At 40.7% G+C, this 18,594-nt stretch overlaps 1 protein-coding gene across 1 annotated transcript in view; it reads left to right on the top strand.

The window, feature by feature from the left end:
- The first annotated feature begins 4,217 nt into the window (after nucleotides 1-4,217).
- LOC146375088 (ankyrin-3-like) overlaps nucleotides 4,218-18,594 on the top strand; it is a 116,777-nt gene continuing 102,400 nt past the window's right edge. Inside the window, exon 1 of the mRNA XM_084948165.1 lies at nucleotides 4,218-5,066. Within this exon, the coding sequence (XP_084804291.1) occupies nucleotides 4,998-5,066 (69 nt within the window). The 5' untranslated portion in view covers nucleotides 4,218-4,997. The remainder of the gene's footprint in view (nucleotides 5,067-18,594) is intronic.

An 18,594-nucleotide genomic window follows, 5' to 3' on the forward strand; every position in this document is an offset into this window, starting at 1 on the left:
ATTATTGCTCCACAGGGAAGATATAGTCGTACCAGTGTTATTAACATTTTTTTAGACTTAGTTTTGTATTCAGTGTTGCATTTACTGTTTAGGTTTTTGCAGTTGCTGTGTGGTAATCGTTGCCTCTTTGTACCATTTTTACACTTTTCTGTTTAGTAGATTTAGGCATCAAAACATCTTGTTCTGGTTTATGCAAGACATATTTATGCATATATTAATGCAAGACATATATCTGGCTTAGTTTGAAATAAACTCTTTGACAGGATTAATTTTATATTGCAAAACTCCATTTCCATTTGTCTGCATTGCAAGGGTGAGGATCCATACCCCAAAAATGCAAAAACTAAATTTAAAAAAAAAAGTTGCTGAATATTATACTGCACAGTCCTCCATTCCCTAAATATTACTAGTATTATTTTCTATATACTCACTATTTTCTTCACTTTCTAGTTGCTAGCAGCTCATTAGGGTTTTACAACAACATGGTGACTGTAAACAGTTTAATATGGATTGGTAATCAAGATGACTGTGATTGATAGCCCTAGAGATAACCTACTTACTGTAGTAGAGATAACTTAGTGAGTGTCCTTACAGTGATAACCTGCGTACGCTTTGACCATGCACGTATTCAGATACACACATCTGACTAGGAGTATATATGGAATAATTGCTCCACAAGGTAACAGAGGTGGATAAATGCAATAAGTGCATGCTAAAACAAATGGTGTTGATTAGTGAACATGGGGAGAAAAGGACAACCTTCTGTCATCAGCTGGTTATATTACAAGCTATATCTCTTCCTCTCTTTACTTCTCCTGCCTCTCTTTCCAGACAGTGTACTGGGGCTGTTTTGAGACATTTGGGGAGGATGTGACTTATTTAGTTGATTACTGCAAGGAGAGGAATATGTCTTTTGATATGGAAATCACACATCCCCTCCAAACTCGTATAACTCCATGCCTAAAAAGCACAGCAGGAATTGTGCATATGTTTAGAAGTTACATCAGCAGTTACAGGCACTAAAGAAGCTGAGCTAAGTGTGTCCTTAAATCAATTTCCAAGATTTGTCAGGCTGACATATGGCAATGTATAAGCAAAAAGCTTAAAAAACAAAAATTAAAAACATTATATATATATATAAGATCTAGGCTTGTCATTTTACTGTGATGTTCTTATATGAATTTATTTTATTGTGAAACTGAGTATTTTTCCAGTGTGGTGTTTATATCCTGCTTTTAAGACAGAGAAAAAGATGTAAATAATTTACCATTTCTGTATGAATTTGTAGTGTTTCCCAGTGCAATCTGTGGAGCTTATAAATCGTAATAAATCCCTTGCTGATGGGGCTGCCTCCTGGCAATCAATAATAACCTCTGCTGGCAGACAGTCAGTGGAACCACACCCTGCAACACACACGCATGCACACAGACCAGCAGACAAATGCTTCTGCTGTAAGCATCCACATGTGCTCACATTCCCATCAGCTTTATTACATATACACATTAAAGTGAGGTTAGAGTGAAGAGAACATACCCGGCTACAGATTAAAGTGTGAAGCGCTGTGTAATCCTTCTCTCCTCTCACTCCGAGGACTGGAAGTTGTACATGGGGGATGCTAGAGTGATAAAAGGATGACAGAGAGGAGGAGGATGGTCTTGACTTGAGGACATCATATGTCACTGGTGAGAAAGCAAATAATCCAGTGTGAGCTCTCTCTGTGGCATTTAGGATATCTTTATTGAAAGTGACTCCTTATTCAAGATTCAGTCCAAATATTGCAAAGACTCCAGGAAAAAAAATTCACAGCTCTTTTTGATAAAATTTCATCTGACGTTGGCTGCTTTTTCCACTATTTTTTTCACTTGTATCTGGCCACCTTCAGAGGATTTTTTTTAAGACACTTGACAACTATGAATCATTCAAGCATAATAAATGCCCCTAACTTAAAGGATGAGTCAGTGTTATGTCTACAGAAGACAGACAGCTTAGCAAATAACCTATTTTGAGGCTTTTTGCTACTAGCAGCCTGTCGTAAAAACACCATTTTTGGTCCCATTTCTTTAGTTGAATTTGTGAAAATTGCCAAGGATAAGACATTTTATTTCGATAGGTATAAAATTGAATTTTGGCAGCAAAAAGGTGATTCTCAGAGAGCTTATATCAGCGTGGTGTACTGTCTGTATGCCAAATTACGCAAGAACTGGACTGAAAATCAGTGGCATCATATCTTATGGAGTCCAAATTTGAAATTTTTGGCTAAAACCATCATCAGTATGTATGAAGGAGGTCATGAGAGCAGTACAACAGTAAGTCCTTACAGTTTGGAGCTCAATTTCACCCAGTGGATCTTTTCAAAATTGATGAAATTACAAATGGAGAAAAGTATCATAAGATTTTGATCCACAATGGATAGAAAAGATAGCTAGAAAGAAAAGCTTTGAATGTCCTTCAAGAAGCTTGGAGAACTATTCCTGAAGAGTATTTACAGAAACTACAAGAACGCTTACACAAGGTTTTCACACCTGCAACGTTTAGTCCATTTAACTTAAACTGTGGGTCATTTTCCCACTTGGTGTGACTCACTTGGGATGCAATCCAACACAACCACACTAGAAACCTTTGGAGGGTGATGATCTCAGTCCAGTTCCAAACAAACTCCGGAGTGGTTTGTGACATTACAAGTCTGAGCTAAACACCTTCCCTTAGCCATGTGTGCTCTCCATTCTGGGATGCAGCAGATGGGCAAAGGTCACTACAGGCTAGCAACTAGATGTGAAATGAGAGTCAATTTTCAGTGTTTTCCAGTTGTCTAGAACACAGTACCTTCTTCCTGTATTTACTTTTGATGCTTCCACCCCAGACACATCTGGCAAATAAGCGAACTGAACAGTTGTATGTTTGTACACGTTTCAGAAATTCACGATCAATATATCAAGACATTTCCACAGTACTAAGTAAGATAATTGATGAATAGCACATTCATTTTCTTTAAATTACACTGAAATTTAAATAAACTTAAATTAGACTTAATGATATTAATGGCTTAATAATCAGCAACTCAGAGATTGCCCTCTAACTCTGTGATGTTATTATAGCCTGACCTGTATTGAAAAGAATAGCAATTAGGAACAGCTGATCTTTTTCTATGTTGTGTTTGTATATTTAAAATTCAAGATATTTAACTATATATATATATATATATATATATATATATATATATATATATATATATATATATATATATATATGTATATATATATATATATATATATGTGTGTGTGTGTGTGTTTTCAACTGAGTCATGTTTTTACATGGTTTCACTGTTGGTGAACAGCGTGATTGTGCTTGTCAGGAACAGGAGAGAGAAAGAGCTGGTTAACAGCAATATACACCCCAGAATAAAGAACCTGTTGTTTAGGGGGCAATCGTAGCAGTCCCTGCCTCTCTGTGCCTCTGTCGGCTGCTCATTTGCTTTTTCATTTGTTCTTTCATTCTTTCTATGCCTCCCTGGTTTCACTGTTCCTCTGATATCACATTGTTTTTTCACCCTCCCTACCTTAGTCTTCCTCATTTCCCACTGTCAGTTTCTCTCTCCTCTCTGTGTCTCACCCTCCACTCACCCACCCCTCCTTCTGATCTCTCATTCTGTGACACCCAGGGCTTTTTGTTCCCATTTTCTCCCCTTTTCCGTGATTCGCTTTCTCTCCCCCTGCCTCATTAGCTGGATGCTTCATTGGTGGAGTGCTGTAGCTTGTTGAAGCCGAAAAAGGCGTGGTCTTCATGTCTTTTTGAAGTCTGTCTATGCCGAGTCGTTACACGGATATTTCAGTGGTTACTGGTTGAATATTTTTTGGATTATGTCAAGCTTGCGTGCATATCTGTATACTTGTTTTTCCTGTCTCGTGCACACATTTTTATGCGCACACCTTAACTCAACCAGTCAGTCTGTCAGACAGTCAGGGCTTGGTACAGTTCTGTTCTGTTCCAGTTTCCAGTAAGCTGATCCTGTTGGCAAAGGCTAGTGGGGAGACTTCCTTTTCTGGAAGGACCTGATGCATCGTGTTAATGATCCTCTCTCTCTTCCACCCTATTTCTTTCTCTCTCTCTCTCTCTCTCTCTCTCTCTCTCTCTCTCTCTCTCTCTCTCTCTCTCTCTCTCTCTCTCTCTCTCCCTCTCTCTCTCTCTCTCTCTCTCCGTCTCTCTGCTGGCCTGTTCGAGGAGAGTCTCATTTCATATTACAACGTCTGGGCAGGGAGCGACAGCAGAGATCATCCAGCCGGCAGAGTGAAGTGGATCACACCCCCTTTTTCAACCTATTGCTCTCTCTCTCTTTCTCACACTTTTTTCACTCTCGTCTTTCTCCTACTTTACGTCTTAACCACCGTTTTTTTGTCTTTTCTTTTTCTGTCTCTCTTCCCATGTAGCATTTTTGTGTGTGTCTCTTTCTGAAAGTGTGCCTCTAGACTCCACGCTCAGGTAGGCAGCACGACACCAAGTCAGGAATACACTCCTTCAGTCTACTTCTCTATCTATCTTTCCTTTCTTCTTGCATCACATATATCAACATCCTCCACCTCTTCATCTTCATTCTCCATCTCTATTTCTCCACTTTCCTCCTGCCTCCACACCCTGCCTCTGAGCGCGTTGGAGAGAGTCGCCAATTGCGCACAGAGAAGGCAGCAAGTGGGAGTGGACCTCAGTGAGCGTGCTTGCAAGTGTGTGCGAGTGTTTGTGAACGTGGAGAGGAAGAGGAGAGAAGAAGGAGGAGGAGGAGGAGGAGGGAGTGAGCATCAGCACAGTCCTCCCAGTCTCTCCTCGCTTCACGCGCACTCCCACTTTGCATGGAACAGTCCTTCTTTCACTGCTTCTAAATGGACATTTCTGTGGCAGCGTTTAAGCAGTGAAGACAGCAGCTGCTGCCACTCTACTCCATGAGCTCCTACATGCTGGATTAAAAAAAGTGAAGAGAGGGGAAGAACAGTGGGAGATCTCTGAATATGAGTGAGGAAGCTAAGGAGAAAGCAGGCGGTGGGAAAGGAGCCCATCGCAAGAAGAAAGGCAAAAAGGTATGAGAGAGGAAGCGGTTTCTTTGTCTTGGTGTGCCTGGCTTGTCACTGGATCATTTGCTTTAGGCTTAGCTAGTGATTTTTCATGTGGAAGTAAAAGGTGGTTGGATGAGGTGAGATTATGGGTGAGGTTCATGAACCAATTGCAAAAGGAAAGTAAAGGTGTGTCTAACCACGTTGTTGAAAACAATCTTTTTTTCAAGAGCAGATTTTTTTCAGATGTTTAAGACTGAATATTATGTTAATTCTCCCATGAAGTGCTCACAGATTGTTTTTTTTCCTACTGTCTACGACTCTGTCACGAGAGAGAAATGTTTGTTTAGCCTTACCTGGAATGCTTCCAAAGCCAACTGAAATGCGCCTGTCAGTCATTGGTTATAACCCTGACGTTGCAACTGGTCTGCCTGGTTGTTTTTCTGTGGCTGAGGGAACAGTTGTATGTAAAGTGCAGAGAGAATGTGTGTTATGGAAGAAAGGGGATGTCCTCAGGGGTTAGGGTGGGGGCAGTATAATGCACGGATTGCACAGGCATCTGTCGTACAGCCAAACTCCTTCACAGCTGTGTATGTGCGTGTCTTTGTGTTACCGTGTGAATGTGTGTTTATCTGAGAGACATCTACGTAGTCATCCTGTTATGATCCTCTGAAGTAGCTATTATGGTTTTTGATTGAAGGTGTTCACCACAGAAACAGGTCGTGACTTATGAAATGTCGGTAAGTTTGTTTGCGCACATGTGTATACTTATCTTTGATTTTCCGCTTGTGGTTGGCAGTTAAATATCTTCAGTGTGTCTGTTGGTGGTGGAACCATTATTAAAACACTTCCCTCTTCTTTGCTTCCCATGCTGGTGTGTTAATGTGAGTAGCCTGTGATAAATATGTTCTGGCACTGAAAGCAAGTGATCAGTGCAGAATACACACTTCGGGGCACCAAACCCACAAATTATTTTCCAGATTGTTTGAGCTGCTTCAGAGCTAACACAAGATCTGAGGTAGCCCCCAAGATCAGGGATGTAACAGAGGAGAGCTACAGCAGATTTTAGCTATACGTTTTACACAGTGAGCGTGCCTGTTGTTGAGAAGAAATGTATTCTGTGCTTCTCATTAAATAATTTATAGCTGCTGTAATATGTACCACCCTCAGTGGTAAAGCTGTCAGTCTGGCTACTCATGAATAGCGAGAGACACCATTTTCAAATTGCAGACTTCAGTAAATACAGTAGTGTTGAATGTAGAGAAATGGCATTTATCTATAAAGTCGTGTATGGTTTAATGGTTACAAATTTGAATTACATATGGTAATACATCTTCACGAGGGCTAAAATGATAATTCTATTCGTTCTTATGGAAGCAAAACGTTACGTTCTGCTGGGAAAGATGAGGCCTAGCATTCATGCAGATGTTAATTTGACAGTATCACAAGACCACCCGACTCCCCATCCCCCTGCCAATGGCAATGGCATTCCCTGACGGCAGTGGCCTGCCTCAACAGGAGAGTCTGCCCCACCACACTGCAAAAACTGTTGAGGATCGGCTGGAGAAACACAACAGGAGCCCAAGGCTTTGACCTGGCCTTCAAACTTCAGATTCCAATCCAATTAAACGTCAACAGGATGTGCTGGAACAGGCCATGTCTATGGAGGCCCCACCAGGACCCAAAGTACCTGCTTCCTGTGTCCGGGGGTCAGACACTACATGTTCGAACATCTTGATGTCCTAGCACATCAAAGCTGCTTTGGTGGCAAAAAGAGAAGATAGGCAAATAGTTAAATGTTGTGGCTCAGTAGTGTGCCATAAGGTCTAAGGAAACATTAGTGATTATATTGTCAAACATCCTCCCATGACATTTTCTGGAGGGCAAGAGGATCACTATCATCAGTAATGTTGCAAATGAGGGTTTTGCTTTTAATATCACCAGATACATACAGAATGCATCATTTATATTACATAGAAACTGTGTCTCAGCTGAATAAGTTCAAGAATATCAGTTATTCAAATGACCCTCACAAATACATGATGGGCTACACTCTTCTTCTTCACACGGAGAAATTTTGATTTTAAGCAAAATCGTAAATATCAGTTTGGAATATGCAAATATAAGGAAGAGTCTCCATCTCCAACTCCATTTCACAACGGATTAAGATAAAGCGCGTTTGGTTAAATTCACCAATAGGATTATGAGCGAGGCCTTAAGTTCTCTGTTGACATATTTTCCCCAACAAGACTCAGTCCATTATCTCTCTCACACAAGCTCCAGACTGCAGCCATGCAGCTGAAAACTGCACACCAAAAGAAGAATGCATATTAATGCTTTTTACATATGTATGCTGTTTAGTCGTTCTGCGAGCATGCGTGCAAGTGTGTGTTCGTTGGCTGTGCGTTTCTCTGCGTGAGCATGCGAACGATAGATAAATATGCCAGATGTGTTAATGATTGTAGCCATGGCAACCAGTCTCTCATCTAAGCAAAAGATGTCGAGGGTGAGAGCAGAGGGAGAGGAGCGAGGAGAGTGAGTGAAGAGGGGGTGGACTGGTGAACTTGGTGGCCAGAACAGAATTTATTTTTCATGAGGCAGCTGCTGTGACGGGTGAAGCTCAAGGATACAATCAAACATCTTTTGACTCAAGGTCCCCCGACTTATACTGATTATGACAGGCGTCGTGAATCAACCCCAGATTCAATGTGGTGTTTAGGGGCTTTTTCCCCCCTGATTGTTTTTACTTATCTGGGTGTATGTGGGTGTGTGTTTAAGTGTAGCATGTCTGGTGTGTGCGCTGAATATTTGTCAGCATGTTTGTGTAGCACTTTGATGTTCCTCCAAGTGCTCTATGATCTCAGAGAGGCTTAATGATAAGAATTCGATGTAGTGATAGAGATAATGAGGTTTACATAACATAAGCACACACAGTATTAAAAGGAATTCAGCGGCAAACATTTCCAGCACAAGGAAGCTGCTGGGTGTATGCGCGCACGGCGGGCGTGCACATGTGCACGCACACGCTCGTAATTGGACATCTGGTTTGAAGCGCTGTGTTGAGTTATCGTGTAGTTAGTTTAGCTGCTTAAACTACACATAGAATGATTTTCTTACGCAGGAAATAAGGAAGAAAGATTTGCTGTGAGATAAAAAGACCCCAGAGGGCTTATATAGAAGTATGTCCCTTTCAGAATCCTAAAAAAACTAAAACTAAACTCAATAAAATTAAAAAAGAAAGAAAGAAAATGATGAAAATACCCTTTTTAATCAGATTTTTTAAGCACATACTTTGTACAGGTTACTTAAGGAACTGGTGTGGTTCGCAGTTAAAATTCAGATGTTTTGCAGTCTATGAATTAAAGCAGGGGTGCTAAGGATATCTGTGCATTTTGCCCACAGCAGTGGCTTCTCCATATAAATCTCCTCAGAAAAGTAAACATAACATTACATAAGAAATGTTCACGCTGAACTGAAGAAGCACCACAGTATGGGGTTATACCATCCAAAAATAAGCTGCCCTTAACTGCAAGATGTACTCTGTGTTTACACTTCCTGATGATTGTGTAAGGATCCATGGTGTTTCTGTCAGAAAAAACCTAAGGAGAGCTGCTCCTGTCAAAGCTTCTGACAGTCCAACATGCTGACAAGTGGAGACAGCTGAGAAGCACGGTATCACCGAAACACTAAAAATTTTGTCACAAACAAGCCGCTGCTGTTGATCAAATTTCCCCACCGTCAGTATATTCTGCCTCTGCTCCTCGCTGTGTATTTCATTCTCACAACGCAACCACAAGTGGCGGTAAGAGTTCATTTACTTGTTGCTACATCTTTTTGAAATGAAAGCTTTTAGGGCTGTAGCTGAAGCTTTCGTTGTGATATAGAAAAAGTAATGATGACTTCAGCTCAATTTCTACCATCCTTCCACTTTTCACTGGGCTGCAAACATCCCCCTTTTGTCTCGCCTCTGTTGTCTTGTTTCTAATGAGACAGCCAGTCGGCCAGGCAGCAAAGCTTGGGCAGCTCTGTTCTTTGTCTTGGATGGAAAAACCCTGCCAGAGACAGAGAGCCCCGCGTCTGGAGGACTGGTGAAATAAGCCGTTCTGTGACAGTGCCTTCAAAGAGAAATTGCACATCACATCCCCCAGATAACAGCAGAGCACTGGTGAATGTGCTGATGGAAGGTGTGAAGCGTGTGTGTGTGTGTGTGTGTGTGTGTGTGTGTGGAGACTAACAGAGAGCAAACAAAGTGCTGCTTTTGTTTTTCAGATTACACTAATGGACTTGGCACAGATAAAATCCTTAAAGAGGTGAAGGTTATGCTTCGTAGGTTTGGGAGAAAGTATGTGGTGAAAATTTAGAGGAAATACAAGTAAATACTGTATAATGCTTCTGTAAATAGAGGTGAGCTGGTTCATTTTTGAATTATGAATTAGTCACTTAAGTCATATCTAAACAAAAAGCCAATGATTGTCCTTTCCCTGCTCTGCACCTATGGGAAGATTTGCTGTTTCTGTCACACATAATTAGACCCTAAACTGAATGTTTTTGGCTTTTGGATGGTAATGAAAAGAAAAATACTGAAACGATGTGACACTGGAGTTCATTCTAACAGAGATAATTTACTGCCTACTAGCATTTTATTAATAATTATTAGATTAATCACAAAACAGCCAATGCCAAAATGACTTGCATATCAAAAATATAGCTAAGACTGAATGTTGAATTATATTCAGTTTTGCTGAACTATTATATTATGTTTGTTCCAAAAGGTTTTTCAGTGGCGCACACACAGAAAACCCAAGAAAAATCTACTGAACCTGAATATTGATATTGGTATTGGGCCAAAAAACATGAGGTTCTTCATCACTTCACCTCCTTGGCATTCCTTGCTTTTGCTGTATATTCTAGGTGCAGCATAGAAATGTGATGACTTATATATAAAACCACACACACACAAACACACGTGCTGTTGGACTGTGGAGGTGTGCGCATGTGTGGTCCCTCGGTAGCTTTATAAATGTATGCATGCATGTGTGTAGGTGGGTGTATTCCTACCATTTCTGTGTGAATGTGTGTTTGGGTAGGTAGGCGTCACAGAGCCCGGGCACAGCTGTGCGCCCTGGGGAGAGGGCAGTGGGATCAGCCTGTCAGAGTTCCATCACTTTCAGATGTGCTGTCTCTGGTCCTCTGTTTCCATTGAGGGAAGAAGAAAAGGATGTGGAGGAAAAGAGAGCAAAACCATGAAAGAGGGCAGCTATTGAGGATAGAGGAGATGGTGAAATAGAAGTGAGAGTGAGGTGTGAGCAGATGGAGTGACAGAGGAAAAGATGGAAAGGAAAGGGATAAGGAAGTACGGAGGAGGCGTGCTCCTCTGTCACTCCATTGTTCTGGAGCACTCCCTTAATCCCCAAACTGCTTCGCCGGAGGTTTGAAAGGGTATTATGTTATATCAGAAGTAGTTGTCCGATAATCAAGCTTCACAAAGTGTCTACCACCACAGTTTTCCACTGTCTTAAGTAGCTGTGAAAAATATATTCTTAAGCATAAGGAAAGCAAAACAATCACGCCCACATTACAGCGATGGCACAGGTGGGTGAAGGTGAGAATATGCGTTTAAATAGAGAGGTTCAGGAAGACTTTTTTCATTACCCCCCTTTTTTAAATGATTTAATGTTATAACTTCAGATCTGGCCTATTGGAATCAATCTTTGTCTTTAACCATGATTAACAAGCTGAACAAAGTTTAGCATAGCTTAGCCCTTATGAATCCAGCATAAATATGCGATTTGCTGTTTATTTGGTTGAGTCACTGACTGTTTAAAAGGCTGACCAGTTGTATGACTACAGTTTTAATCACATAATCATAAGTCAGCTTTCTGAGGCAGCTGTCAGTGTCAAAGAAATGCTCAAACTGACCTAAGTACATGCAAAAAAAGCACACACACACAGACTACGGATACAGATGAAGTGGCCTTGGCCAGGTAGCAAGGCTGTTGAACCAGACCCAATTAACAAAAAAGGGACTTACAAGGGCTTGCCACTTTTCACTCTGTGTATCCATCCCCCACACAAACCTCTCTCATCACCCCTCCTCCATCAACAAAAGCAAGCAATCTGAAAAAATGCCCTCGTTATTTTTTTTTTTACGTCTGTCAGCGAGAGTGAATCAATATCAGTGAGTGCTCAGTGCAATTTTAAAAGAGTTTCTCTTCCCGCAAGAAATAGCAAGAGCCCGTGTTGTGCTGTAATCTCATATCGGAGCGCTTCTTATTAGACACATGTGAAAACCTGGCTGTAATTATTAAAAAACAACCAGCCCTTAGTCAGAAAATTTAACTTCAGATCTCTGAATATTCTTTGGGGTGTGCTTTTAATCAAAAGACAGCAAAAATAATGACTTGTAGCAAAATTTGAATGTAAAAACACCCAACATTTTGAACCTGGGCTGCTTGGTGACCCAGACTGCAGTTGCTTTCAGACGTAGACAGTGCAATAATACATGTTTTCATATCCACTCTACTGGTATTTTCCTCTGCTGGCAGTCACAGTTCCCTGAACTCCGGAGCCAATTCCGTTCCCCACAGCTCCGTCCGGAAGGCTCTTTACATCTTACTCAGTTGTGCTCCTTCCATTCCTCTTTCCCGTCTTTTCTGTCTCCTTCAAAAGGCTCCACAATACGAGTCAGTCGTGGAAAACAGCAGAGGAAAAAGATGGTTGAATGCAGAGTTTCACTGTCAGATTTAGACACCTCTTTTATCAAGTTCGGGATCCTCCTTAAGCCTCTCCTGGCCCAGTGTTGCCATGGCAACTATTAAATGCAACAGCGCGGGATAACAAAAGCTTTTGTTCCATACCAAAAGCAATAACAGTGGTTTATGCTCACGGTATTGTCTGCTGACCCTGTAGTGACCGCTTCATTCTCCCACCTTTTTTCTCAGTTATTTGACATCAGTGGTTTTTACTATGGCACTGCATGAAAACAGATTAAAGTCCCACGACTTTATTTTTAGTCCATATTTAAAAGACGTGAGTCACAGATTCTCTGGTTGTTAATTGTTCTGCACAGAAAAAAAATTGCACTACCGAAACTGATGTATGAGTTGTTAATAGGGTTTTGGTCATGATGCAGGGAATAACGACTAACAAAGATCACACTATTCCCACACTAATTCCCACAGTGAAGCAGCAGGGAAAAGTGTCATGTGATGTAAATTCCTGTTTATTATGTTTGATGTGCAGACTGATTGTGTTTATTCGCATAGCAAGCTGTCGTGGGTGCAAACAGATTTCAGTTTCAGATTTCAGAGCAGTGGCCCCACCGTGACCTGAATGGTGCCGTTGACAGTTGCAGTACAGTGTTTGTAAGTGAAAGGACTTATTAAACACAATTTAATGAAAAAGGAGAAGTAGGGGTCTGCATACCTCTCCGTTCCTTTGGTTCTCAGGTGTTGTTTATTTAAATCGGATGATGTATTCTAGGATCAGGAATACATCCACAGTGGAGGCAAGCCAGATGGCTCACCCCTGCTTCCTCCGTGGGATGGAAAATGACAGCTTGCTGGTGAATAAAATAGGTAAAGGAAATGAAAAGGGAAATGTGAGCAGATAACTGCAGACTCTCTTAAAACTGTCATGTGCCAGGACCCTTCTGCTGTCTCTCTGCTTGAAGTTGCACTTAACAGCAGGATCTGGCTTCCACTGAAATTCAAAATGTCTGACAGATAGCCACAAAACAGAGGCTGTGTTTTCAAATCTAGAGCAGATTGCCAGTTTAGCACTATTCATGCTAAGCTGTTTGGAAATCCAGGTGAGAGAGACGTCTAGAGACTTTTTTTCTGTGTTATTACAGATGATTTTCATGGTGTAGCATTAGTGTTTTTAGTAGCATGTTTTAGGCTATTCTGGCTTCTATAAATGTTGCTGGTTGTTTTGTTACTCTTTGATAGATATATAATTGCTGGCTGAATTATGATGCATTTTATTCTAGGAGCAAAGTGCAATGTCCTGTACCGCATCAAAGTTGAAAAGAGGCGGCTGAGAGGGATGGTGAGTGCAGAAAGTGCAACACTTTCCCTCGGGAGTTCACAGCCTGAGTCCTTCGGTGCTTATGATTAGTGAGCAAACACACTTTGTTTGAGGTTAAGAAAAGATTTTGGTTTCCTTTAAAGTGAGAATGTGCCTCACACTTCATGTCACTGTTGACTTTCTGAATATTAAGGTTTGTAGGTGACGTGGTTTTTCTGGGTCTGAGAGAAGAGATTTGTTGAAATTAATCAGAATCATAGTGAGATAACATGTTGCCTTGAAAGGTTTAATTTACTTAAAATTGTGAGCCATTGTTCTGGACTTCTTGTCAAGCACCCATCCTGCTGAGAAACAGTAATTTTCTTTTCAGGGTCAATGAAATGTTGTCATTAAACCTCTGGTGGTAAATTTTGCAGGAGCAGTGGGATTTTCATCAGCCTTCAGTGGGGATTCCATAATGCTACAATTCCCTTATTCATAATTTTATGGTTTTCCCATGCTGTCTGGTGGGCTCTTGGATCAGCATAGGGAGGAGGTGCGGGGGTGGACTGAGGTATGCCAACTGGGGGGGAGAGAGACCATGTTAAATGCGCCCATTTTTAGATTTCAGGTCAGGATTGACAAAATGTGAGCCCAAAGCAACACCACCTGAGCCAGACAGCTCGATAGCATTGGAAGGCAAGATTAGGCAGACAGAAACAGAGAAGGTGGAAGAATATGCAGAATGAGAGGCAGTAGAGGATCAGGAAAATGACATTTTTAAAAAAGAGTGAGGCGTAGAGATTCACGACAGGTGAAACCAAAAGGGAATTCTGTGATGTTGAGCAAAGGAAGGAAGCTGTAGGAGAAGTGCACGGGGTTATAAATGTTTATAAGCGGATGTACACATGTACACCTAAAATAAACACCTACAGGCATGTATGAGATCTACATTTCCAGGGGCTTCAGTGACAGAGATGGCACCACAGAGTTTTCTCTATTACAGTATTATGTAACCCAAGAAATCATCCCCTCTCTTCTGTAGTAAAACTGTGACATTTGTCAGCTTTCAGTGCAGGAACAAAAATGTTAACCTCATCTATTCTCCAACTCTGCCTTGTGCTCTCTGTTTCTCATACTGCTATAGAGCTGAGGGGCCAGACACATGGAATTGGCTACATATTTTTATTGATAACTCAGTTATTGGTCTGTTGAAGAACTCAATCTTATTTTGAGTTGCTGATGTTCTGTGCTTAAGGGATGCAGCAAATGCCTGTTTTTTTATTAGTCTGGCTCTGCATTAGACCATTTCCTTTTGGACTTTTCCTTTTGACTTTGGATTTTGTGATCTAATCTTTTGCTGCTGCAAACAGACATTATTAAGTTATTAATAATGAGAAAATTGTTACACTGACAGCCTTCAGTGTATCTCTTACTGCATCCATCCATTGCATCATAAATTTTCCACATCAGTGACTTTAACGAGAAGCCGGCAATGGTTATATGCGCTTCGCCACATTCCAAAACACTCTCAAAAACACACCTCCTAAGATGTTATTGCCGTTTTTTACAAACAGCCGTGAGGCAAAGGCCCATTACATTACAAAGCTGCGTGCCATTGGGCGTGTCTCATATTTTCTTCCAAGCCATCAAGTCTGTATGATGGCTGAAGGCTATCGTCGCCACATTTTTGAAAGTACTGTCAGATGATTTGCATGAACCTTTAATAATGAATTGACTGAAGGCGATAATAGCTCCCTGATAACTGCCAAACAACAATTCCTGACATCAAGAACCTTGTCAGAAAGTTGGGTTCAAACTATTGCTGCTATGCACACTGACAAGTATATCAGAGTGCCTTAAAAGCTTCGCTTTCTTTCTCTATTTAATGTGAGGTGTTTTCTTCTCTGGAGGGTATGCTTTAAAGTTCAGTTTTCTCCCCTGCAAGGCATCGCTTTAAAATGGATGGTTACCTGAACGAGAGAGGAAATTATAGATTTTGAAATTGGGCATTGATTATAGCCACAGTGAAAAGTGCCTTCTAGGCACAGTTGTCATTGTTGTATACACATACAGTAGCTGAAATGTGTTTACCTGACTTGCAATAAGCTGAGGCACGAAAAGTAGCATTGCGTAAGGCTTTGATGAAGCACGTGGGAGTCGTACAGTGATAACACGTGATTTTTATACCTTTCAGTATTGCTTTGTGTGTTTGTTGCCCCAGTGGTTGCAGAAGGTTGATGGGTGAGTTGTTTATTGCTAACAGTGACAGGGTTTCTCCTGCCCTGTGGTCAGTGTCAGCACACACACAATGTGACAACCTCCAGCTGTGAGGGTGTGAGTCTGCTAATGAGATATCCTTTCGACCTGCCTGTGTAGATCTTTTTGTGTGTGTGCATTTATTTGTTAGTGGAATAACCAGAACAACAACCATCGACATCTTACATGAAGCGCTACAGAGATCATTTTGTCATTTGCTGCCACATCACAATAATAATGATGCACATACATTATTCCTCCTCCAAGGTGAGAGCTGAGGCTGGGGAATATGTGTCAGTGCTGTTTGTCTGCAAGCTCGATAAAACAAAACCCATAAAGATTAATCTCATGAACCTTTTCGGAGAGGTGCCATTGGAAGAATACATTTAATCCTGGTGTGGGTCCTGAGGATTTTTTGAGGTGGCCTTTGTAGAAAAGTTCTCAGTTAGGCTGTGGAAATAAGTTAGCAAAATAAGAACTGTTGTAATAACATAATACAGAAAAAGTCATAATTAAAGCTCAAGAGGAATACTTTTTTTATTATTGCTCTTATTACAGCATGTGCAAGATATTGGTAGGAAATTTATGTTTTCTTATGAATATTTTTATCCCCAGATGGAAACCATTATTGTATTCAGTAATTAGGAAGCTATCACCAGGAGCTATCCCTAACTGGGATGGATTTGTACAAATATAAGCAAAGCTGCAGGTGAAACTCAATGAATTTCTGGTCATGTAGAGCAGCGGTCTCCAACCTTTTTTGCGCCACGGACCGGTTTATGCCCGACAATATTTTCACGGACCGGCCTTTAAGGTTTCGTGGATAAATACAACAAAATAAAACTAGCACCGGTACCGAAAAAAGAAGATTTATTCATAACACACGTGAAAAGACCCAGGAAAACCGAGTTAACGATAAAAACGATAACAAAATAACGCTGAAAACCATACATTTTACACCTGAGCCTCAACTCTCGCGGCCCGGTACCAAACGACTCACGGACGCCCGGGGGTTGGGGACCGCTGATGTAGAGCATTGATAACTAAATGAGCATAAAATGTCACACTTTTCCTTTAAAGTTATTTCCTACAACTCTTTCTTTCTTTTTCTTTTTCTTTTTTTTTTGCAAAATCAGTTTTGAAAAAAATTGAACATATATATGTACATATTTTAAATCCATCAGTTTGATGTGATCATCCCACTGAAATAGCCTCTCTCCATATCCATGCACAGGGAGTGAAAATGAATTGCCCCTGTCTCTCATTGATTTAATGTGATTAATTTAAGTAGGTAGTACATGAAGGGAGGGGAGGAGGAAAGTGGACAGTATGGTGAAGATACAGACTAAGAATGTGAGGATGATGTGAGGGAAAGAGGAAGCTGAGGGAGTAGGGAGTGGAGAGGAGGGCTCCGTCATGAATAAATCACTGCTGAGATCTCCTTGCTGTCTAGCCCAGTGTAGACCAGTATCCTTTCATAGTTATAGCTCATCCCAGATGGCCTAGTTTACCCACAGAGAATAAGCCAAGTCGTAATTTACCAGCTGGGGATTTTTTATGATTGCTTCATCCATCATCAGTTACCCAGCTCAAGTGAAGTATGAAAGGAAACAGTGTGGGCATCCCCCACTGTTTAATATTACCTGCATAAACAGAAAAAAAAAATGTTTGAAGGACAATAGATGTAGAAATTAAAGTCTTGTTTAGAAATTACAATGGATCCATTATGTGTACCTGAATCTTAAAAATGTAGTACCTTTCTAAAAATCACTGCCTTCTTTGATGCAGTCGCAGAGGAGGGTGTTATGTAAAAGCGAGTGGGAAGACGAGATCAGGGCCCAAAAAAACTGAGTCAAAATTACTCAAATGATGAAGTCTTGTCAGCTCAGTACAGAACCGCACACCCATACACAGTAATGGAGTTGTAAGGGAAGAAAAGGAACCATTTCCTGCCTCACTGTCATTAAACAATGGAGACATCCTCCTCGCTGGCCAGGACAGTAAGGGACTGAGTAAGTCTGGAAAGACCTATGTTCCACAATGGCTGTGACTGTGGAGAATCATTATGGATTGTGTGTGTCTGTGTGTTTCTTGTTTACAGGGATGTGTGAAACACACAACATGTTTTTTTTCTGTAGAGGAAGGAGTTTGTCACTGAAGCCTTTGTCTCTGGTAACTGACACCGTCCTTAACATACACAAATCCACATTGCAACATGCAATCCAGGATCATTCACTTAACATTCAACACTATTTTACTTCTGCTTCAAATTCTGGGCTTTATGTAGACACAAATCTCTCTTTTAGGTTTTATATTTACTTTATTTGCCAGTGCACCTTTCTTTAAGCTAACTTAACCAGAAGTAGTGCTTCACTAAAAATATAACTGGCCCAAGAAGAAACTGAGCTTCAGTGTACAGTAAATCTACTTTGTAACACGTAGGAGGAGAAAGAAGTGGGTTAGGTTTAAGATCAAATAAAAAAAGGCATAATTAGGTGGGACTTTCCTTAGTGAACGAAAGCAGTGACGCTTTCATATTTGTAGAAGATGTTACTTTATTTTCTGGTAAAACTGTATCAATGCCGACCATCAAAATGTAGCAGGATGCTAAAAGGAAAAGAAAAAGCTGAAATCTTTGGTGGTGGGTCATAGTGCTCCCAGTCTGTATTTTATGTACAGATGGCTGATTTGGAGACAGCCTGCCTTAGAAACCTTAAATCAAAAAGCAGTCTACTTATGGCTGTTAAGGCCCAATAATAAAAATGCAACATGGAAAAGACAGATTATAATACAGCTAGATACAAAACCAACACTGGGCATCTTTTATATAATTTAAGTACAATGAGGGTACTTGTAATCAGCTGTGCTACATAAATAAAACTGCCATTACCCCATTTTTCATTACCCCATTTTGGGGTCTTCTTCCTCGTTTGATCATTTTGGAAATATAGATGTATCATCGCTGTGACCAAAGCTTAATTATTTTCTAAGTTTTCAAAGGTCAAAGAGATGCAAATCCATGATGTTAGTTAACACGTGTCTTCTTTATATTTACATCGTGCAGTGTGAACTTGACTTACAGTGCTGGATTACATCCCTGCATGTAAAACATGAAGCTTGACGCATCCTCTTAAGCAACTGACATCTGAAGCGAGTCTCCAGGGTTCCCTGTGCGCCCTACTTCATTCGTCCAGATGGCAAAAAATTTTAAAAATGTATTACTTACCCAAAAAGTGTGGCCAAAGAGACATTTTAAGCTGCGGATTTTAATTATCAACATATCATATCA

This window comes from Perissodus microlepis, chromosome 13 (genome assembly GCF_051167445.1).
Source record: "Perissodus microlepis isolate ML-2025 ecotype Zambia chromosome 13, ASM5116744v1, whole genome shotgun sequence".
NCBI classification, from domain to species: Eukaryota; Metazoa; Chordata; class Actinopteri; order Cichliformes; family Cichlidae; genus Perissodus; species Perissodus microlepis.